Source organism: Theobroma cacao, chromosome 10 (assembly GCF_000208745.1).
Source record: "Theobroma cacao cultivar B97-61/B2 chromosome 10, Criollo_cocoa_genome_V2, whole genome shotgun sequence".
In the NCBI taxonomy this organism is placed as follows: Eukaryota; Viridiplantae; Streptophyta; class Magnoliopsida; order Malvales; family Malvaceae; genus Theobroma; species Theobroma cacao.
The window spans coordinates 20279317-20303332 of record NC_030859.1 but is presented as its reverse complement, the minus strand read 5'-3'; the positions used below and the strand labels follow the sequence as shown (position 1 = coordinate 20303332).

Below are 24016 nucleotides of genomic sequence, written 5' to 3'. Positions count from 1 at the left end.
TACAATTTGAATCATTAATTATCTTAATAATGTAATCTTTATTTCAAAATTCAACTAGTAGTGTCTAATAAAGAAATTGAAACTAAATTTCAACAAACTGATCTTACAAATTCAACTTCCACCTCTAATCATGACTCTAGACTTCTCCTTATTTGGCTTTCTCTTACTTATTGATCTCTTTAAGTTTATGCTTTCTAGCTGAATCTTATACTTAAGACAATCTTCTTTCTTATATCTCTTTTCTTTGCAAACAACATATTTATGTTCCTTCTTGAGACAATTTTAGGTACTATTAAACTCACAGATTGACTAGATTCTTTCTTTTATCCTTAAACTTTTTAGGTATTAAATTTAGTGGAGCATCTTAATAATGTACATCTTAAATCTTCTTATCCCATCATAACTCATGGAATAAAGTCCTTCCAAAAAACTGTCAATTTCAACATTTGATGACACCCTACACCTTAGTGCTACTATAGTGGAGAACTCCTTTATTTTAGTAATATCAAGAAATCCACTTAATAGGTATGCAAGGATAAACCTTTTAACAACAAGTAGACAAAATTTATTAGATCTCTCTCATGCCTCAAAGGTTTTCTTATCATTCAAAAAACTTTCAACAATATATTATAGATGCTTATCTATATTCATAGATAGATCTATGTATGTATAAATGACAAACTAATCCACATTACTTTTCTAATCCTTAAGGTTTATCTACTCAAAATCTCATGGTGGCTAAGTCTTTTATTAACAGAAAAGGTGACTTAAAAAATTTAAATAGAAAAGTTCACTATTCAAGACAAGAAATACAATTTTTAGTCAATAGGCAATAACAAAATAATTAGCAACAATTCATAATGTACTAAGATAACCAAAGAGTCCATGTGCATCACCATAGACTCCCTTTTGAGCAAAGAATATGACATGCTAATAGGCACTCTCCACGTAAAACTAATATGAGAATATCCTAGCTATTTTTCGAAAAATCTATCCCCTTTGGGCATATAGACCTTTTAGACCGGTATTCCCTCAATTATGATATTTCATGCTCCACTCTAAGTTGCTCCACACAATAACTCCTTTGTGCAGAACATCCTAGCTACTTTTCAAAAAATCTATCCCTTTTGGGCAAATAAACCTCTAGACCGGTATATCCTCAATTATGATACTTCATGTCCCACTCTAAGTTGCTTCACACAATAACTCTTTTGTGTAGGCAATTGTATAAGGCAATTTAAAGACCATCCCCTAATAGGTACTTAAGAAAATAATCCATTAATATCAGTAAATGAGTCATTTTGACAATCAAATACTTATATCAATTAATAAAAAATTTTCTCAAACCGGGAATGTACGAGTTACGCAAAGTCCTTTATTTGCATACTCAATCCAATGTATGCAATAGAGCATTCCAACTGAGATACTAAGCTTAGATGTATCTCATTTGATCTTAAAGTATATGCGCTGCATTAAAACTTAAGATATTGAACTTTTCACATAAATGCAATACAGTCTCTAAATTATGCACATAATTTCAACCTGAGAGTACACAAAATATGAGACTAATCTAAAGAGAGTACACAATGCCAATAGACTCTCAACATGCGAAAATATTTTATAATAAAACAAATTCGCAAAATACATACATATAAATTAGAGAAAATACATAAAAATGCACAAATATTAAATAATAATATTTTAAGCCATATAAAAATTTTGAAAAAATATCCAAGAATTCAGAATTAAAATTCTAAGGCTTTAAAAAAAAACGAAAACGAAATCGAACCTCCTTAAAACCCACACGTGCCACACACGCCATCTTTTGCACATTTTTAGCACATTTTTCACACATTTTTAACATGTTTTAGAAGAGAACATACTCCGTAAGGTCTATTTTGAGATTTTCTCTAGATTTTCCAATTTTTTAGCTCGTTTTTTATGCAATTAAACTAACTAAAACTTAATTAGACTTCAATTTTACAAAACTCATACATCAAAACACTCCAAAAACGAGACTTCTTGTAACCTAAGGCTCTCTCTAAAAATACTTTTTCCTCATGGATGTCGCAGCTCCTATTTTCGATGCCGATAATGTTCCGACCATTGGAAGGTTGGAAATTGAACGTGCTGAACTTCACATTACAAAGCTAGCTCAATTGTTAGCTCTACATGACAACTGTAGAGATGTGATTTTTCAAGGCGCTAATATGGCTTTCCAGGCAATTCTTCCCGTACGACACCTCACCATTGAGGAGAAAAACGGTCAGAACATACTTGTCCCTCGACGAGGAGGCCTACAAGAAGAAAGACCAGCTCGTGGTCATGCGCGTGGTCGTGGTGGTCGTGGTGCTCATGCTTGCTAGCCTTGGTTTCGTCGAGTCAAATTTCATGGCATTGAAATATTCAGTGCACCCATCAAAGTAGAAGGAGGGGAGGAGGAGGGAGCTAGTGTTGTAGAAGGAGGGGAAGGGGAGATGGAGTTGGTATTCCAGATGATGGAGATGGTGGTATTCCCATTATGGACAGGGACTTGGGAGTTGATGTCTATAGAGACATCGGAGTTGGAGTTGGCACTGGAGTTGACGGAGACAAAGACGGAGCTAGAGATGGAGGTGGAGTTAGAGATGAAGATGAGACACCGCGGAGGAAGAGGGAGAGACTATAAAATGCAAGAGATGATGCTTGGCATGCACTCGATCAATTAAAGGAAAAGACTTTCAAAGAATTAAAAGTAGTATTTGATCTATTTCAAGACTTGCTTAGAGCTAATTGTTTATATCCTTTAAAAGCACGTGATGATTTGAGTGAGCATGTGATAGCTGCATTTGCCACATTAGATATTTCACCAAAGGACACTATGATTCCTTTTAAATTCGAAAAGAATTAAAATAATCAATATTACCTACAATGGACTGATTGCATTTCATAGGAGAGTGGGTACACCATTAACTGATGTACTTGAAAAATACGAAAAAGCTGAAATAGACTTGCTGAAAGTATTGTGAAGGCAGTATTACGAAAAAGAGTTACTTCATCGGATATCAATGCTACTTCTACATTCTTTTTTCTTAAAGATGGACGATAAGTGGATAAATTTGTAGGTGTTGATAAGGTAGAACTCTCAAAGAAGATAGCAGCAATTGTAAATGTGGCAAGTAGGTTTTGAGTTGACACCATAGGTTTTTTCTAGCTAGCTCTCAGCAAAATCACTTGTTTCCTAGTTCTTGCATGTAATTACAGTTTGAACAGCATTTGTAATAGATGTCCTGTTTACAGAAAATTTTAAATTTTAAAATGGAAAAATGGTTTCCCCAAATAATTATATACAGAATTTGAACCTCTGCTCTGTGAAGAAATAGTTAGTAATGTGAAAGGAAGTAGGAAAGTTTGGAGTATGTATCAAGTCTGTCTATTTATCATGCCAGCTTGAAACATCCTTGACTACCAACCAAAACAATTACATGTTTTTTATTTTTTAATTATCAAGTTGCTTTCATTAGAAAAAAAAAATGAATTTATGCCTTCTATGGGGACCAACAGAAACCAAAACATCCCACAAAGAGAGGTATTGGGCAATATACCCTTACATTGATGGTGAGTATACACCTCCAATACTCCTTCAAGACCCTAGATACAAAACAAAACTCGAAACCTATGCATCTTGCACATAACAACAACCCAGGTCAAGCTGTCTGCCAATGTTACTTACTTTCAAGTAGGACTCTGGTTGGTTACATTGTTACTGAATCCAAATATGGCTAATGTTGTTTGGTATGTCGTTTGCAGTTGAATTCAAGGGTGTGTGGTTATGTTGGTGCATAGATGAACTTGTGTTTGCTTGCACATTGTTTTCTTTTCAAGCCCTGGTTGTTCATCATTGGGTTTTGGTGCATTCACAGAAATGAATCAAACAATGTTATTAGGCACATTGATAATTGTCAAACTCAGGGGAGGAGAATCTTAAATGGAATTATTTAAATGAGCATTTGGGAAGATTGCTAGTAATCTTGCATTGGACATTATCATTAATTTATCTCATAATTTGTTGCATATAAAGATTCAAATGCATCCAGCTCAGCTCGGGTTTAAGCTGTATTTGTAAGTTTGGTATTTTTAATAAATTTCCACCTACTTAGGGTAGGGGAGGGGAGGGATGAAATTGTTCAAATTTTAAAAATTAAAGGATTGAATTGATCAAATTGTGAATATAGAGAGTAAATTGACAAAAAAAAAATACATGACTCTTGATTCTTTAACAAATGAAAAATATTCCAGCCATATGAGATATTGAGTGGAATGGCAATGCTTACATCATGCGGCAATGCTTACAATATGAGTCAATTTTCTAGATTCTTTTTTGACTTCAACCAATCTATTTTTGCTGAGCAAAAAAAAAAAAAACTCCAAAAACAAAAACTACAAAACCGAGATCAATCTTCAAGAGAATTAATTTCAAAAACTTATTCCTAACCCATTTTGAGTTTTTTCAAAATCGGTTGCAAAGCACTTAGATTTTATGTAATTAAACCTTAGATATCAACTCCAAAACACATGCAAATTGGTTTATCTCACATTGACCCAACTTGACGTGCAAAGCCCATCATTAACATATCACTTTAATATTAATTGGGATTTCATGTTTTATTTATTAGTCTGTATTAACAATGCCTTCAACTCCAGGTTGATCATCCCTGTAATTCCCTCAATGCTAGACTCTTTTTCATCTCCTCCGTACTTAACCCCTTTGATGAATTCAAATTTGTCCCCTCAGAGTTACTTGATCCATTTGCCTCCCCTATCTTTTTGCAATGATCGTTTGGCCACCAAAACTAATTGAATCTTCTTTTGATTCATCAGGGAATACGGGGTTCAAGATTGAACCCATCTTCATTGAACTTACACCCATTAATCCTTGTATGTTCAACAAGTTGAGACCTTGACTCCTCATCAACATCAACACTTTTCCTAGGAATCTTGCTTACCTTGAACCTTTCTTCAACACTAGGCAATCCTTACAGCACATACTTCTCAAGAAATTTCGAACCTCCATAACTCTTAAAAAAAGAATTTTTCAAAAGTTCTACTATCGAGTGTCACTTTGTAGGATCTTGATCAAGATATGAAGCAACCATATCATTAAATGCCTTGGAAAACTTGTTGCTCTTAACTTTCTTGCTATTATTTTTGTAATTAGAAACTCTAAACCTCTCTTTAATCTTCTTAATTAAAGACTTTGAAGGAGGTAGATGAGATAAAGGAGGCTTTCCATGGGCTAATTCAAACACGATTATACCAAAAGACCATATATCAACCTTGAAACTATATCCTATATGCGAGTAATGGACCACCTCTAGGGCTAACTAATATGGTGTTCCCGTCACGTTAGTGTGCATCAGCAGTGAGCTGAAAACCCCAAAATTCACAAGCTTAGCACACACTTTTAAGTCCATCAAAATGTTGCCAGCCTTAATATGTCTATGAAAAAGCCCTTGGTTGTAAGGATACGACAATACATATAGGGTTTCTTTGAAAGCAATGGCAATGCACTGCTTTAATAAGCCATTGGGGAAAGACGATGAAATTATGGATTGCAAGAAACCAACAGACATAAAAGGCATCACCACCCAAAAATGTTGGTCATCAATGGTGAAGGATCAATGAGCGTTGAGGATATTAGGGTGAGGAGGAAACGACATAATCTCAATTTCATGTTAAATATTTTTGTCGAAATCAGCCTTGGAACACTAGTCAAGATCAATAAATTTGATGGCAACAACAGTTGAATCCAAGCGAACACATTCGACTTTGTAAACTTTAGCACTAAAACAAACCTCAATATCATCAATGATCTTGTAAGCTTCTGATTCTAAAGGAATTGAGGGTTGAGAGGATGATTTTCTTGTTCATGAGCCATCAACTTTCTCGTTTCTTTTTCTTTCTCTTTTTCTTGGAGGATTCTTCAAGAATAAGAATGAAGGCAACACAAGCGAAGGGTTTTAGGCGATTTTCTTCTACTTATTTATATTCATAATTTTTATTTATCTTAATATTAAGGCAAGATTCAAGTAAAGGTCATGAAGTTTCTCTCTCTATATATATAGTTTTAATAAGTGTTAATTTAAGTACAAATTATGGTAAGTTCTTCTCATTCATCACTTATTAATTAAATTTTTTATGAAATTTTGATATATCATTGACCTACTCATTGAGTTTAATCAATTTAGCATTTTTTTTGTTTTACTTTTCATTTACTTAATTTTATGTGGCAACTTCACAAATTCCAACTTTAGGGAATGTTTGATAAACTATTGAAATTTTTCAAACTGATAAAAAATTAAAATTTTTAATGATTTAATTGTTATTATAATTCAATGTTAAAATCACTAAATATATTCATTGAAAAAGTGTTAAACTGTAAGCTATTTTTAGCTTCTTAATGTATCAAGTCAATTTAATTATTAAAAGAAAAAATTATTGAAAAAATATTTTCAATTTTGGCTTAAAGAGAGAAGGGTTGAGAGGCATATCAAGAAGAGAGAGATAAAAAAATTAAGGAAAATGAGAAAAAAAAAACTTTTATAACATAGTGTTAGTAATGAAAATCTAGAGTTAAATGAGTTAAGGAAGCTGACAGAAACACTAAGTATTTTCATGCTATGATCGAAATCTGAGCAGCAACCCACTAGATTTTGGGCTTGAAAGGAACAAGAGAGAAAAAGGGAAAAGGTAGAGAGAAAGAAAGGAGAAAATGAAAAAGAAACAAGGACAAGGGTATACATATCATCCTCAATAAAACATTGTTTCAGCATGAGGATATTAAAAAAAATATTTTTGACATGTCAATGTCAAGTCATCACCGTTTAGTACGTTAAAGGCCACATCAATGCTACATTTGTGTCTCTTATAACAAATTTAAGAAGAATTTCTCATAAGGATCAAAATACATAAAATAGTAAAGAATAGGGATTGAATTAAATAAATTTTTTATAGAGAGATTAAATTGAAAAAAATAGTATAATATAGGGATTTATTGTATACTTTAATTAAAACAAACAAGGACTTAAATTGTTAAAAAATAGCAGTATATAATCTTGGCATTAAGCAATAAGGACTCCATGGCCCAATGGATAAGGCGCTGGTCTACGGAACCAGAGATTCTGGGTTCGATCCCCAGTGGAGTCGCACTTGGATTAATTTTTTCGAATTTTCCTTTGTGGGCCAACGAGGCCGTAACGTAATGGAGCCCAACTTTCTAACGTCCAGCCCCTTTCGTAGGGCCAAAAGTAAATCCTTTTATTTTTCTTTTTGCAAATTTTGAAAAACAAAAAAGAAAATCAAAGCAATGTTTTTATTTTTTATGAATTAATATTTCATTATGCATCCTCATAAATATCTTATTTATTTATTTTCTTCAATATTTACTACTTTTCGAGAATTGTAATAAATATTATAAGTATTTACTAATTTCAACAATTCCATACGTTTTTGCTTTAATTCATAATTTAATAATCAATTTGTTATTTCTAAACGATATAAATTGAAAAATAATTATATTTAATATTATAAATAAAATAAAATTAACACTTCATTTATACATCATTAATCACAATTTATAAAATGAATGAATGAATAAAGAAAATGTTACATGTTTAAGTAAAAAAAAAAAAACCAATTATTTTACATCTAAATTCAGTGATATATACCTCAAAATTATTAAGTTTTAAACATAGGTATGCTTAATCAACAAAAAAAAATTAATAATAAGAAATTATTATAGTTTTCTCATTTTATTCAAAAATGAAATTATTACTGACATGCGTTATGAACGAATCAAATATTATCTCTTTGTTAATAAATAAAATTTATTTTTAAATATTTATAAAATAATACTCTATGATTAAGTGATACCATATACAGACAATATATTAAACATAGAACCTTAAAAATATGCTTAATTAGGAAATAAGAAAATATACTCTATGATTATACATGTTGGTATAATTGAATAATTAAACAACATACATGTTGGAATATGTTTATCTATTTTTGGTATAAAGAACAAGAGTACTCCAACTATATCATTCATATAATAATACAACATGGATAATTAATAGGATAAGGCTGACAAAACAGATCAATATAGAGAAATTGTCTTCATCTACACTATATGTTTATACTTGCAAAAAACATACAAAAACTCCATAGTTATTCTTTTTTATTTTTTTTTTCAATTTTTGTGGCACCCCTTCCAACCCTAATTACCCAAAATTTATATGCAAAAAAGTGAAAAAAAATCATATAATTATATAAAATTAGATATTTTCAAAGCATGTATTTGTATATATTTGGATGGGTTAATTAATGTCAAATACTTTCACTCAAATATATTATATAAGTTATGATCAGTACGAAATTATATAAATATGCTGATGATTGCAAATAGACAACAACATGTGGATCTTTATTTTTTGGATAAGATGTTTAGTGGACCTTAATCTAATAATTATATAACCTAATGTTTCACTATATGTATCCAAAAAGCACAAAGAGAAAAACCCAATGTTTAGCTATAATAACAATATAACATATATTTAGATATTTAGATACTATAGGACATTGGGTTAAAGCTTTGGTCCTTATCCCACCGACGATAGTGACATGCAAATTGCCCACTACCACTACCACTACCACTAACCCTAGAACTTTCTTTTCCTTTTTAACCTTTATGAACCCTAGACCTTTCTAGTTTCTAGTCAAATTAAGAATTCATGTACGAAAAGGTGAAAGTTCCAAAAGGCAAGACAGGGAAGAAATGAATAATTATGCTTATACCCTTTTTACTTTTGTCTTTCTTGTCTTGTTCGTGATTTATTTGCATTTTAACATTGAATTCGTAAGGGTAAGTAATTTTTTATTAAAACCAAATTAATCGAATAATTTGTAACGGTTTGATTAATTCAGAAATGAATAGGGTTCGATTGATTTTGATTTTAATTTTATTTTATTGAACTAAATTAATTGATTTAAGATTATAAGTATTTAGATAGGTATATTTCAATTTATTTTCATTTATATTTCTTGAAATATTATAATGTTTTTAACTATATTTGTTGGAACATTTTAATGGCATTAAGCTTACGGCATTAATACTTTGTAATTAACATAGAAAAAAATGAAATTAAGAAAATTGGGCTTAAAGTCGAATGTTTCAATTAAGTTTGATTTAGACTGAATTAATTGAGCTAATTTGATTAATTAGTTAATACTTAATTTTCAATTGGTTAGATTAACTTTTAAACAACATTAGGTTAATTTAGTTTAAATAAATGAACCGGTTTGCTCACCCTTATTTATTTGGTTTCAATGTTATTATATGGTTCTGATATTAATTATTTTCAAAGATGTGTTTATAAATATATATATAATATTGACTTAACTTTCTATGAAAATGAATTAAGACCACAAGCATTTCACAATTAAAAAAATCATAGGGTGCTAAATGCAAAGATGTGAAAAGCCAAAGGGTGTAATTGCAATTTAACCCAAAAAGGAACTGAAACTATTTTCGTCAAAATGAAACTGAAATGCAAATGAAATTGAAATGCAATCAAAGCAGACCAATCACGAGTCAGCAACAGATCGGCTCATTCCTGACCACATCTTCAGACACGCCTGTTCACACGTGTCATCTTCTTGGCCAGTCAGCTCCCACGTGACGTCACGTGGACTAGGTCCCACCATCTTAACCTTCTTCCTCCCCCCCAAAAAAAAAGAAAAAAGAAAATTATATTTTTTCTTTCACTTTCTCTCCCTTCCTCTGTTTACTGTTTCTCTCTTTCGTCTTCATTGCTTATTTAGCATTCCTCTGTTTATTCTAAAAAAAAAGAAAAATCCGAAAAGTAACTTATATTTTTAATTTTCAGTTTGAATTTTGTGTGATGTTTCATTTGTTTTAGTGGTCTTTTTTTTTGTATTTGTTTTTGGGGAAGTTGGCGATGTGTGGAGTAATTTCAGCACGTGCTTTTGAATCGAGATTTGGAATTGGATTTGTGATTAGCTGCGGTTTCTTTAGAAATGTTTGATTGGAACGACGAAGAGGTAATTAGATCTAAAGTTCCTTTTTTTTTTAATTTTAATTTAATTTCTTTTCTTGCTCTGTAAATAACTCTGTTTTTTTTAATTTTTTTTTGAGTATGTTGTTTCAGAAAATATGAATTCAATTTCATTTTTAATTTATTTTATATTTTTTCAATTTAAATAATTTTACTTGGAATAAATTTAACTGAAAATTTGCTATTTTGGCTCTGTTTTTGTGTTCTGTCTATGTTTTCACATGGATCTTTCTGTAGTTCAGCTCGAATTAATTCACTATGAAAATTGAAGTGCACTTGTCAAGGTTTCTATTTAAGGAAATATCTTTGCTTAGGATTGTGATGCAACCATCAATTATAGTAACTGTAGTGAATTTTTTTTTTAAAAAAATTGTTATGAAATTAGCAAATTAACGAGGGTGCTTAGGGTACTGGTTTTTATTTTCCATAATGAATTATCATCATTTTCGATGAATTATTCAATGAGATCTTCGTTTTTGGTTAGCAATGATATCATGGGAAAACTATGGGTCTTAGGATTTCCTTGCTTAAAAATTCAATGGTTTTCTTGCTTGAGTTGAAAGAAAAATAGGAGTCTTGGGTTTAGGTAAAGAAGATACTGAACACAGGAATGAGGTTAATGTTAGAGATCTAGGATGAATTGGACGTGTTAAGCTGTACAAGAGTGGAGTAATCCTGAGAACAATTTTAGTCTGGAAAACCAAAGGATGTTTTCTGGGGTTAACATGGAGCTTTGGTCTTTATGAGGTATTAAAACAATTCATTATGAAGAATTTATATGGGTTAGGAACTAGGAAGCATGAAAGACGAGAATCAATGGAGTGAACTTGTCTGCTACTAATTAAACAGTTTATGTGCATGGGGGAGCATAGCATTATTCTCTGTTCTGCAGCCTCTTGTTAACTTAACATGAAAACAGAAAAGTAGAGGAAATAAATAACAGGGTGAATGATTATTAGTGTCAGTATTTGCAGTTGTGCTGTAGGTTGCATGGTTTATAATGAGTGCAAGGATGAAGGTTCTTCTTCATTTTATGCTATGTGGCTGTTCATAGTTTCTTCCCTCCCCACTTCCTTTATTTATTTATTATTATTATTATTATTTTTAAATTAATTTTGTTGACTCCCTAATTTCCTGGCACCTATGAGGACTAAAGAGTCATCTCAAGGGACTTAGATAATTTTTGCATGTAAAGTTCTCTCTAGCCCTCTTGTGTCCGTATTACTATTCTAATTGTAAAAGCAAGGGGAGTCCTTGGTTTATAAACTTAATCATAGTTGGCCTTCAAGATCATTCTTGTAGCTTAAAAATAATTAGTTTATTAGAGAAATTTTCTGTGTTATTAACAAGGAGACCAAGCACTGAGGCAACCTGCTCAAGCCCTTTAGACGGTTTTGGACACGTAACTAAGGTTGGCCCTGGTGATGTGAGATAGATAGAGCTACTTGATGGATTAAATTTTTTACATTTTGTTACCATTTTTTTGTGTGATATGCTTTAATTTTTTTTACATATATTTATGGTATTTTAGATTATATATGTTGTTTTCTATTTAGAGTATTTTACTTATTTTCCAAGTATTACGTTGTTATAGTTATATTTGGTAATTTGAGCTTATATTAGGATTTAGGGCTTAGCTTTTAAGTACGCATATCATTTAAGTTTGTAGTAGCTTAGGATTATCTATAATGCTCCTGCATCAGTATGTGCTATCGCCTGCCTCATGATGCAGAACAAGTCATCTTAAACAAAACACTCAAGACGTAATCTGGAATTTTAATCAATATTCTCCCAATCTTAAATCTCAACTCTCAACTCTCAATAGTCAATTCTTAGTATCAAAATTGCCAATATCAAAGCCTCAATATACAAATCTCCGTAATTCATAGAACTCCAAATCTTATATCTAATTGGTTATCTTGGTATGTTTAGTATAAATATTCCTTTTAGACTCATTAGGCTGCTGTATTATTTTGGATTATTTTCTGATAGAGGTTTTAGAACTCTAAACCCTAGTTTGTTCCTAATTCGATTGGACATCAATTTTAGCTTGTCTGGTTTTCGTCACTGTTTTTGGTTTTCTTTTTTACCATTTTCACTGCTGCACTACATCACATACTTTCATGTGGAATATTAAAATCTACAATGTCAAGGCAGTGTATATTTGTAATTGAAATTTCGTGCCACCTTAATCAGGCCTCACAGGGGAAATTAACTTTCTAGTTGTTCACCTGTCTGGATTCTTATTAGACAGACATATTTGGTAAATATGCATGCTTCTTGATCGCATATGGTAAAGAGTGCTGTGAACCACTCCGCTTGCATTCTTTGTAAGTTATTACTTTTAGCAGTCTAAGGTAGTCTTCCCGTTTTCATTATGTTTGGGAGAGGTTGTGCCTTCATGCCTACATCAGTGAGCTATTTATTAGCAAGGAAGATCTTTGAACAGATATTCATTTCCTTCATATTTGCACGCTAGGGAAGCTTATGTAACCGTGTCTGCAGTTGCATGGGCAGTAGCATCCATAGGCTGGACAACAATTTGTTAAAATATGACACAGCTCTTGATAAATACTTTCAACTCTTGACTGTAATTGGGCCTGAACATAGCCTTTTAAAAGTAACGGTTTGCTTCATCATGTGTACTCTTCCCCTTCCCTGCATGTATGTGTTAATTATTGATTAACATGTGAAAAAAAAAAGAAAAGAAAAACAGAGTTTGAATTTTAGTACTTAATGGTGCCTGCTACATTTGGGATGGGGACTTAATAGTGCCTGCTACATTTGGGATGGGTTTGTTCACGGGCCCTTCAAGAACCCACAAATTTATCATCAGCAAAAAAGAACATATTTACATGTGATCAGATAGGATATTTTAATTGTGTTCAAAAAAAAAAAAGGGATATTCCAATAAATCTACTCTATATCTCACTACTACATGCCTACTTCTCCTTGTCGATGGACTATTTAAGTACGCCCTGGATTATTTTTCCCAACCTATATGTCTTTCCTTTGTATCTGATGTGTTAATTTCTGGAGTTCATGAAAGATGGGCTTCCTATATCTTCTCAATCAGCAACTTCAATTTCTTTTAATTCTGTGTGTCAGATTCAATTCAGCATGTATTGTCCTCAATTGTGCTTTGTGTCTTTTTTTTTTCCTGGTTCAAAGGGACTTACACATCTCGACCATGACTATTTTTTGCTCCATCAATAAGAAATTACTTTTGATGTTGAATCTGTTTGCTTTACATCCAAGTGAGAGAACAGTAGTGCATTATTTTATCTTTTTTTGCAATTTTTTGTTTTGTATGTACATAGAAAGTAGTGTTATCTAAGGTTAATTTGTGGGAAGGATGCTTTAAATTGTGATTCAAAGTAAATAATTAACAGTAATAGGTCCAATCAACATAGAAACAATAAACATTCTTGAGATCAAATTCATTTTGGAATCAAATCATGTTGAAGGAAGATTGAATGGATTTCAAGTGAAGTCAAGACATTTGAGCAGAAGGAAAGAAAACTATGAGGCTTTGTGGAATAAATGAGGCTGTGATACAAGTGAACAAAGTAATGATCTGGGTTGGGGAGAGAGCTTGATGATTTTTTATTATAATCTCCATTCGAGAAACTCATATCCTATCCTTCTGATATCTTATGAGTTCTAAACAATTTCTATCTTTTTTTCCTGTGGTGAAATTATCGTTATTGGCAGTGATTTAATGAGGCACACCCATGGGCCTATACACCAAACAACAGAGCTGCTGCTTCGCTATAGCTTTTCAATTGTTTTAACCATTTTACTTTAGTATTATTATTTTGATTGCTTCATATGATAATACTTTCTTGGATGTCATATGAGTGGTGATATGATCCTTTACTCATATTTTCAGCTAACAAATATAATATGGGGTGAGGATGGTGAGAGTGATGACCATATAGTACCTTATCAAGAGGGAAGTGAAAACTGTCATAGTAAGAAGCAATGGAGTCAAGAAACTGCAACCATAAAGTCTACTGACCAAAAGACACCTGGGGATAAAGTTGATCTTCATGGAAGAAAGGTGGAGGGCAGTTCCAATTTCAATGCAAATGGAGGGATTGCCACTTCAGGATTTGGCATGGTCTCGTGGCCAGAGTTATCTTTATCTAATGCAGCCAAAACTGATCAGGATTCCATGGGAAGTGAAGTCTCTAACCATTTGGCTGAAGTAAATAAATATAGTTCAACAAATGGTGAGAATATTATTTATTTAGACTAAAGCCGATGGAAGTTGTTTTTTCTTTTTCTTTTTATAACCCTAAATAGGCACATTCTCTCAACAGCAGGGACGACTGAACTTACTAAAGATTCTCAAATATTTCAAAATCCCAATGAAGGTAAAGAACAAGGTGATTTAGTGGACTACAGCTGGGCTAACATTGGAAGCTTTGATGATCTTGATCGAATTTTTAGGTAAAGCACAATTTTTACCTTTCTTGTAGCTTATGAAAGCATTGTAATGACAATCTAGTCTGGAAGATTGATATTTGTGCAGTCATCCAAGTAGCGTTTGTTATGATTCTCATGTTTTCTTTTGAACTCGGTAAGTAACCACAAGTTGATAACTTTTCTTCCCGTGGAATGACCCGTGGTGTCTTCACATAAGTGATCATTTTATTTTTGTGGACTTCGAACTTCAAAATTTTCAAGTTTCATTTGCTCTAAGTTGTAACTATTCTGTGTATTCTTAAATGTGGAACTAAAGCACCTGAAACTCCTGCACCAGTTTGTTCACTTTGGTTGTCCATATTTAGTATGCACTTATTTTGTGTTTCCCTTGATTTTGTAGCAGTTTTCCAAATTAGCGTAAGTAAATTTATAAAATAAGCTTGCTTAATTCTAAAAGCATTTCTTGCTTCAACTACCCCCGTCCCCTTCTCAGGGAAAAAGGAGATAACTCCAATCATAGTGTTCCTTTCCTTGTTTCTCATTCTTTTTATCATACACAATGGCATCCATCTGACTCAATATTCTCACAAGTGATGATTTTACAGCAATGATGACCCAATATTTGGCAATGTAAGTCTTGGTAGTGCTGATGACTTATGGTCCTCATCTAAAGAGGTAACAAACAGCGCAGCAAAATCCTTTCCTACTACTGTGGATTCTCCTAGTTTAGGTTTAGGAGCATTAAGGAGCACATCTGAGAATTTGGAGGTCAAAAGAGAATATGAGCAACAAGATAACCAGCCATTTACCCTTAGTTATGAGAAATTGGATGGTTCCACATCTCATGGTCTGCATCATGTAGAATTTGCTGGAGATGAAAGTAAATCCATAATTGAGGAGCAGGTGCGAAAAATCCACATGCAGAATGATCAATTCTTTATTACTCATGCTTTTAACTTAAACAACTAAACCAAGCTATAAATAACATAATTTCTAATTTTACTTTCACAGATGAATGTGGAAACCAGGGGAAAAACCAGTGCATCAAAGTCTCACATGGTTGCTGAAAAAGTTATGGCCCCTAATGAATTGGGTGATAAGGTATTCCTATCATACACTTAATACTTAACTATTCAAATTGGCTTTGGTTTCTGGTATATCTCTTTAACATTTGGAATAAATTACTATTTTCCATGTTCCTGGGGATGGCAGGTTTGAATGATGTCCCAATCACTGTGCATTTACAGAACTATAGGAGTAGGTTTGTAGAACCTTTCTTTAGTGTTATATAGGGAGCGAAAAAAGAGTCCAGCATCTTTAAGGGCAGAATATTAAAATAAATAAATAATTTTGTTAGCTATAAACAAAATAGATGGGTGGAATTGGTTGTTAGATTGTCATGTGCCTGGATTTTAGTGGGTTTGGCTTGGTATTATTAGGTCATGGAAGATATCTAATAATATTATCCAATGACAACCATCCAGGAAGAAGTGCCTCTCCTTGTCTAATTCTAATGTTATTGTATATTTAACTATGACATTTAACTGTGATTATGTGCTTTCCATTGTAGACACAGTATTTTTCAAGCCCTTGCCACATTGTTACTGTGTTAAGTTTTATTTGAGCTTTTGGTAGATGCTGATATAGCTTGGAGTTTGGAATAGTTAATAGATGCTGAGAATGTAATATTATATATAGATGTTCTAATGTCCAATATCTAATTTATTAAGCTGAATCAGGCCCACTTTTTTTATATTATGGCGATTTGAGAAATATTGGTTGGGCAGAAGCTTAGTTTTGGACATGTGGAAGATTGCTATATACATTGACAACAGGTTTACTGGTTTATATTGTCCATAGAGCTATGAAGTTAAGATGATGGAGATTGCTTTAACTAAAGACATCTTTGACTTATTCATGTATAAAAAAGTTATATCCCATTTAGCCTAAAAATGTCATCCGCAGAGGACTTTTATGTGTTAATTTGGCCTATTTTTGTTTTTCCTTCAAGCTTGAGTAATTCTTTCTCTTAAATAATAACTTATTTCTTGACCCAATATACAAGAGAACTTCTTGAGGGTTCTTCCTTCCTCCTTTTTTTTTCCCCCCGTGGGGGGGGGGGGGGGGGGGGATTGCTGTTATTACATTAATTTACCATCATTTTAAGTATTGCTGTTCCAGTAAAGATGTCAATGTGTTATTTTTAGTTTAATTCTTCTCTGTGCAGGCACATAGGCAGAAAAAGCTGTTGAAATTTTGGAAAAAATCTGGAGACATAGGTGAGGCAAAACTATTACAGGATTTATATGGTACATGGACTCCATCTGGAAACCCATTGGCTCAATATGAGAATAATGTGGCAACCTCCATAGTAAAATCTTCTCCATCTTCAGTTGTTGGTCAGCAGAGGCAGCTTCGAGGATCTGACTCACTGCAGTACCAGCACATCTCCAATACATTTGTGGCCCCTTCTGCATACGGGAATCTTACAAACCAATATCCTACAATACCTGTTTTGTCCAACATTCAGTCTGGAGAATTTAAACAGCAACCCTTGCTTTCTTGTTATGATGTTTCCCCTAGCAAGGCAAATTCTGTAAACAGGTCAGTTGAGGCTTCTACAAAACCCTTGAGCATGACACCTCAGGAAAAAATTGAAAAATTGAGGCGGCGCCAGCAAATGCAAGCACTACTTGCCATTCAGAAACAACAACAGCAGTTTCATTGTCAAGTTCCTTGTGCCGATCACTCTGTCATTCAAAAATGTAATCAAGAAAATCAATTTCAGCATGTTGAGGGAGCTGATGTTGAAGACCTTACCACTCTTGCCTCGTTTGACCCAAACTCCCCTCTAGAGCAAGATGACTCTAATACAGTCTCTGTTGCAGTTGATGACTGCTCAGTGGAGGAAACAGTACTTTACCAGCTACAAGATGTAATTGGAAAGGTATGCTTGACTTGCTAATAAATTTTTTCCCTCATTGGCTAATAAGGAATCAGTGACACCAACAAATCAATGTTCACAGTTGGACATCAAAATTAGACTTTGCATAAGAGATAGCTTGTTCCGGTTGGCTCAAAGTGCGATGCAGAGGCATTATGCCAGTGACACAAGCAGCACTAACAAAAGTAGCAGGGATGAAAATGAGGTTGCAAAAGAAGAAAATAAGAACCATAACAGGTTAGTAAACTCTACACTGTTGCATTTATATTTATTTTGAAAGGAAAACTGATTTTATGTTATCCTTGGAAACATTAATCTTCGTCATCAACTCTCCAAAGGTTTTAGCAAAATTAAATAGCAGTTGATTACTTATGGTTTGCACTATTAATGGATGAATGCTGACTTAGTGAGGCATCAATGTATTTTAAGCCAAGGCGAAAAATATAGATGAAATAGGAAGGGTGTTCAACTAAAGATTTTTTTTCCCATAACTCATTTTCTAGGTTGATGAATTGCTGGCTTTATGACAATTTGCTATTTTTTACACTTTAAATAGCATGGTGATAACTATGGTTTCACCTTCCCTTTTTTTCACCTGGGCTTAGCTGGCTCTATTATATATTTATTGGCAGTTTCTTTAGATCCTGTTTGCATTCTTTTCCTTTTTAATTTGTGGAAAGAAGTAGAAAAAGGGAAGATTTAGGGCCTTGGTATGTTTCTTCCATTTTGGGTTGACTAAGAAGAAAATTCTCCAATCAAGAGACAATTTTTTTGCATAATGATCTTATAGGAAATTACTGGAATTTTTTAAATAAATTTCTTTTAAAATTCTCAACATCTCTTATGGCTAAAATTTTGAAAGAATTAGCACCTCTTACCTGTCCATTTTGTCACCACATAAGATTTCTGTTTCCAATTTCTTCCATAGATGCAGCCAAGGAAGGGTAACCGCACATTGCCTTTGTACGAATGTAATTTCAGTTAAGCAACTTACTTTTTTTTCTCTTGAGTTTCCATCTTTGATAGTTGATTAAAGATAAAGCCACATTTCTTAAATTAGGTTTGAATTAGTTTTTAATTGTATCATTTGGTATAGAGCGTTTGCTTCAAGCTCTAAGAGTTTCATTTATGTGTTCTTTTGGGGTTCAAGACAATTTCAGTGTCCATCTAGAGTTCCAATCCTTATGAGATATAATCCATTATAGATCATGTGGACAACCAAAATGATCAAATAAAGCCAAGATGAAAATGTCATAGAATATTCAATCATGGCCTTTAAACTAGGAAACATGCATCCACAAAAGAAGAATTTGCTGGGCAAATTAAATGATCTGTGGTTAAATTATTTTCGGGAAGAAGAAACTCAAAATTTGGTAACTTTTGAATTTAGCATCTGCTTGAAGTACATAAACTAAGGTGTCATAATAATGGAAAATTAGAAAAAGCCATAGATAGTAGTGAAATTGTTGATAGGAAGACTTGGTGTATTTCCTGACAAAACTGAATTCTGCAATAGCTATGTCACTGCAAGTTTTGGACATTGATGATCAACAATATGCTCTAGAGTGTTTGACAAATGGAATTGTAGCTCCCACTTAACGAACCAAACAATGCAACTGTGTCTAGAAGTTTCCTTTCATCTACACTATCCCATTCCATTGCAGTATTTTGGGAGGGAATTATGGTCAACATTCAAGCATGCTAGGTTCTTTTCGTCACCTCAATTTTATTTTATTTTTCATGTTATTAACAGCCAAGGTTTGTGTAAGTTAAAGAAGTATATGCTTACTCATTTTTTGTTTATTAATTATCTGCTTCTCTGCTGAGATTTCATAAGTTTCCATGATCTGGTCACCCTCCAACAAATTAAAAATCATTAGTGTGGTTTTATTTGGTTTTTGTTTCTTGCTTAATGTATTATATCATTGTAAAGTCTTCTTCTGAAGTTTCAGATTCTTTCCATAAATCAACAGCCTTTTCCAACTTAAAATATCCATCTCTATCCCTTAATGCTGCATTTTGTGCCTGTTGGAGTTAGATTGCATTAGAAGCTTTAGTATCATCTTATTCATAAGCTGTACTGGTACAGGATGTCTGACGCAGAAACAGAGACCAATCCCATAGACCGAACAGTTGCTCATTTACTTTTCCATCGGCCTTTGGAGTTGCCAGGAAAGCATCCTGAGACATCTGAATCACCTGCTTCCACAAAGTTCCCTTGTGAGCGCAAATCAGCAAGTTTATTGGGGTTGCCTATTGGTTGCATATCAGACAATTCACAAGTTCAACAAAACCTTATCCACCAGGTCTTGAAAGGTCCTTCCCCATTGTTGGACTCCCAACAAGTGGAACAATTTAAGAACAGCACTTGCATAGATGGTTCTGAGAATGCATCAAACTATGGACCTGCAGATGTTGGAGCCACTGAGGTTGAAGCCTTGCACTGAAACTTCTTAAATTATTTTAAGGGTAATTCCTTCCTTTAATACTTCCAAGCCTATTTAATGCGTGCTTTGAATTATTATAAGGATTTACTGGTAATTCCAAGGTATTTCTTTTCTTGTCAGCTGATTTGATCCTTTCAAGCTTATCATGGAGCCATGACAATCATCTTCGCTTAGCTGGATCTTTTTCAACTGGCAGGATCTGAAGCCTTAAAACATTGTCATTTCAAGAATCTGTAGACATCATTTGCTATACTCCAAAACAGCATAGGTGCTTGTGTTTGAAGTCAATCCTAGCTTTGTATCTTTGGTCTAAGTATTCCTCTGTCTGTCCATCCTCTGACGTACTCCCTGGAGACAACTTTGTTTATGTGTGTCTTCTAAACTAGACCTCGTTTGATATGTCAAACCTAATAAGTCTTGGCGGACCAAAATTGCCTCTTCTATTCTTCTTCTAACCCAATTTGAAGTTTTAAAAGCTGAGACTCATTATCGAATCAATGCATCACCTGTCGTTTATTACTTTAAATATCCTGCTTTAAGCTGGTACTTTTCTCTTATTCTTGTGCTTATCTCCTTCTGTCCTAATAATACTAGCTCCATGTATAACATATGGTACAATATTGTCATCATTTATTTAGTTTCTTCTTTCTTGTTTATATTCATGTTTGAGTTGAATTGAATGTTTTTGAGGCATTGTCAGTTTCCACCATGAATGTGCTTGTGTTGGTATTGGATTACATGCATGTTTCTATTCGATCATTGAATGTGTCGATTAAAATCAAGGCAGAATAACTTAAGATTAATGCCGGCTTTGACTAGACTAGTTCTGTGACCTGTATATATTAAAATAGAATTGACTATTTGAAATGTTATGGATAGTCTTCAACATGGCAGCCGGCAACTATTTGAAATGCTACTCGTACTAGCTAGTTCCACAACTGTCGTTTTCTTTCATTTGATTAGCAAGAAACTAATACTGTTATTCCAAGATATATTTAGACATGGAAAATTGCTAAAGTCAAACTCCACTTTGTGGGGTTTCCATATGGCACTGTGTAGACACAAGTTCACTTGTGGTTTTTAAGTATTACATTGACTACTTTGATTAACTTGACTATAAATATCCATTTCTACCATAACTTATCGCTGTACTGATACTCACATTGGTGCATTGGTTTTCTTTCCCATCAAGAAGAAAGATGGCTTGGTTTGCATGGTTGTATCAAATGCTGTGCATTCTCTTGTTTTCCCTAAAACTTCAAGCTATTTTGTCAGCCTCTTTACCTTCATCAACACATATAGATGAAGGTGCTGCTTTACTACAATTTAAGAGCACCTTTTCTCTTAACAATATGTCTTCTTCTGGTTGTGGTCTTGTTGGTATTAAATCCTATCCGAAGACAAACTCTTGGAAGAATGGTACAGATTGTTGCTCATGGGATGGGGTTACTTGTGACAGTGCCACAGGTTATGTGATAGGCTTGGACCTAAGCTGCAGCTGGCTTCTTGGCAGCATCACTTCGAATAGCAGCCTTTTCCTCCTTCGAAACTTGCAGATGCTGAACCTTGCCCATAATGATTTTAAAGCCTCCACGGTTTCTTCTGAATTTGGTAATTTTGCTAGTTTGATGCATCTTAACCTCTCCTCTTCATCGTTTTCTGGGAATGTTCCATCTAGTACTTCTCACCTGTCTAGCTTGGTTTCACTTGACCTCTCTAACAATTTTTTCCAAATGACAATTGAAGAACCTACTTTCAGAAAACTTGTTCAGAATCTAACTGAAATTAGAGAAATCTTTCTAGATCAAATTATCTTTGGGTCATTTGAACTTGGTTCCTTGATGAACGTGTCTTCTTCTTTGACATCTCTAAGTCTTAACTATTGTGAGTTGCAAGGAAAATTCCCAGAATACGTTTTTCACCTACCTAATCTCAGGTTGCTTAGTTTGCACAGAAACCCAGAACTCATTGGTTATATTCCAAAATCCAATTGGACTGGACCCTCAGAGTTTTTGAGCCTTTGGGACACATCTTTCTCTGGAGAGTTGCCTGATTCAATTGGCAATCTGGAATCTTTAAAGCATTTGAATTTTGCCTTGTGTAACTTTTCTGGGAGAGTGCCAAGATCATTGGGAAACCTCTCGAAACTTATTCATCTAGATTTCGCAGCTAATAGTTTTAGTGGCCATATCCCATCCTCACTCATAAACTTGACAGATCTTACATTTCTTCGGCTTTCAACTAATCAACTAGTTGGTTCTATTCCTAATATGGCAGCTTTGTTTCATAGAATACTTTATATAGACTTGTCTTATAACTCACTTAATGGAACATTGCCATCTTGGTTGTTTTCCCTATCATCATTACAGTACTTGTATCTCCATAATAACCAACTCATTGGTCGTATCCATGAGTTTCAGCAAACATCATTGATAGAAGTAGATATGAGAAACAACAAATTCCAAGGTTCGATTCCCAGCTCCATATCCAGACTGGTGAACCTCACTGAACTCGATTTGTCATCCAATAACTTGAGTGGCAATTTAGAGTTAGACATGTTCTCAGAGCTCAAAAATCTTCTTTTTCTAGACCTTTCACACAATAGTTTATCCTTGTCCTTTAACAACAATGACAGTCCTATATTGCCTGTTAGCCTCGAGTTTTTGTTTTTGTCATCTTGCAAAGTAGATGAGTTTCCAAAATTTTTAAAAGTTTTAACCAATTTGCAACAGTTAGACCTTTCTCATAATGGTATTCAAGGACATCTGCCCAAATGGGCATGGGACATGGGGAAGGATTCATTGTCTTATCTAAATCTTTCTCACAACTTGTTGACATCTTTAGAGGAAATTCCTTGGAGACATATTGAAGTTATGGACTTCCGATCCAACTTGATTGAAGGAAATCTTCCAGTTTTTCCTCTCTCAACAGTTTTCTTTTCAATCTCAAACAACAACTTGAACGGGCAGATCTCTTCTCAAATTTGCAATGTAAGTTTCCTTGAGGTGCTCGACTTGTCTCACAACAATTTGAGCGGAACCATCCCAGAATGCCTCGGAAGCTTTAATGCAAGTCTTTCAGTATTAAATCTAAAGATGAATAATTTTTCCGGAACCATTCCTTCGAGATTTGCAGAGGATTGTGGATTGAAAAATATCAACATCAATTCAAATCGACTAGAAGGAACATTGCCACGATCTATGGTGAATTGCAGAAACATTGAAGTTCTTGATCTTGGAAACAATATGATGAACGATACATTTCCTCATTGGTTAGGAAATCTCTCAGAATTACAAGTTCTCGTCTTACGTTCAAATAAGTTGCATGGTTCCATACGTGGTTGCGAGACCGAGAACTGTTTTTCCAACTTACGAATCTTAGACCTGTCCAACAATGATTTTAGCGGTTCTCTACCAAGCAAGTACGTTGAAAATCTGAAGTCAATGACAAAGATTGGGGAAGGCCAAAGTCCTTATTTGGAATTCGTGAGTGATATTGGGAATCAGTATGGTTACTCCTATGATTATTCTGTAAGTGTGGTAATGAAAGGACACGATAGGGAACTCGTAAAAATTTTGAAAATATTCAAGAGCATTGATCTCTCAAATAACAAGTTTCGAGGAGAAGTTCCAATATCCATAGGAAAACTTGTTTCACTTAAAGGACAAAACTTGTCTCACAACAGCTTCTCTGGTCATATCCCTTGGACGATGGGAAACCTGAATGCTCTTGAGTGGTTAGACCTCTCCTCAAATAAGCTGGTTGGGAAGATTCCAAAGCAATTGGTAGACTTGACATCACTTTCTTCCCTGAACCTTTCCGACAACCAACTTGTTGGACCCATACCTCAAGGTAAACAATTCAATACATTTGAAAATGGTTCATTCGAAGGAAACTTGGGGTTATGTGGATTTCCATTGTCCAAAGATTGCAAAGAAGACGAGGTAGGGCAACCAGTACCATCATCTGTAGATGACTCAGAATCCGAAAATGGATTTAGCTGGATGGTTGTTTTATTGGGTTATGGATGTGGATTTCTTTTTGGAGCCATGGGACATCTTGTAATTCGAAGGGGCTAA

At 33.7% G+C, this 24016-nt stretch overlaps 2 protein-coding genes, 1 non-coding gene and 1 pseudogene across 5 annotated transcripts; 3 read left to right on the top strand and 1 right to left on the bottom strand.

Annotated features, from left to right (window-relative positions):
- On the bottom strand, positions 4799-5917 carry LOC108663665 (annotated as a pseudogene).
- On the top strand, positions 7113-7185 carry TRNAR-ACG. The gene has a single exon. It is a non-coding gene; the product is annotated as a tRNA-Arg (tRNA).
- Positions 9798-20593, top strand: LOC18587330 (protein LNK2). Of its 3 annotated transcripts, none has more exons than XM_018129316.1 (9): positions 9798-10101; positions 14008-14350; positions 14444-14570; positions 15152-15449; positions 15558-15647; positions 16774-17493; positions 17573-17727; positions 19580-19959; positions 20058-20593. In XM_018129316.1, the coding sequence occupies exons 1-8, from the start codon at positions 10078-10080 to the stop codon at positions 19935-19937; spliced, it is 2115 nt and encodes a 704-aa protein (XP_017984805.1). In that variant the 5' UTR covers positions 9798-10077; the 3' UTR covers positions 19938-19959; positions 20058-20593. The 3 variants fall into 3 exon arrangements, with proteins under 3 accessions (XP_017984805.1, XP_007011118.2, XP_017984804.1); XM_007011056.2 differs by having other exon boundaries at positions 14441-14570; XM_018129315.1 differs by having other exon boundaries at positions 14441-14570; positions 20039-20593.
- On the top strand, positions 21137-24016 carry LOC18587329 (receptor-like protein 12). The gene has a single exon (XM_007011055.2). The coding sequence runs from the start codon at positions 21137-21139 to the stop codon at positions 24014-24016; it is 2880 nt and encodes a 959-aa protein (XP_007011117.2).

What these genes read in the sequence shown, in the direction of transcription:
- LOC18587330 (XM_007011056.2), top strand. Translation starts at nt 10,078, where the DNA reads ATGTTTGATTGGAACGACGAAGAG. An exon ending in TTGATTGGAACGACGAAGAG is followed by an intron (nt 10,102 to 14,007) that starts GTAATTAGATCT and finishes TCATATTTTCAG; the next exon opens with CTAACAAATATAATATGGGG. An exon ending in TAAATATAGTTCAACAAATG is followed by an intron (nt 14,351 to 14,440) that starts GTGAGAATATTA and finishes TTCTCTCAACAG; the next exon opens with CAGGGACGACTGAACTTACT.
- LOC18587329 (XM_007011055.2), top strand. Translation starts at nt 21,137, where the DNA reads ATGGCTTGGTTTGCATGGTTGTATCAAATGCTGTGCATTCTCTTGTTT.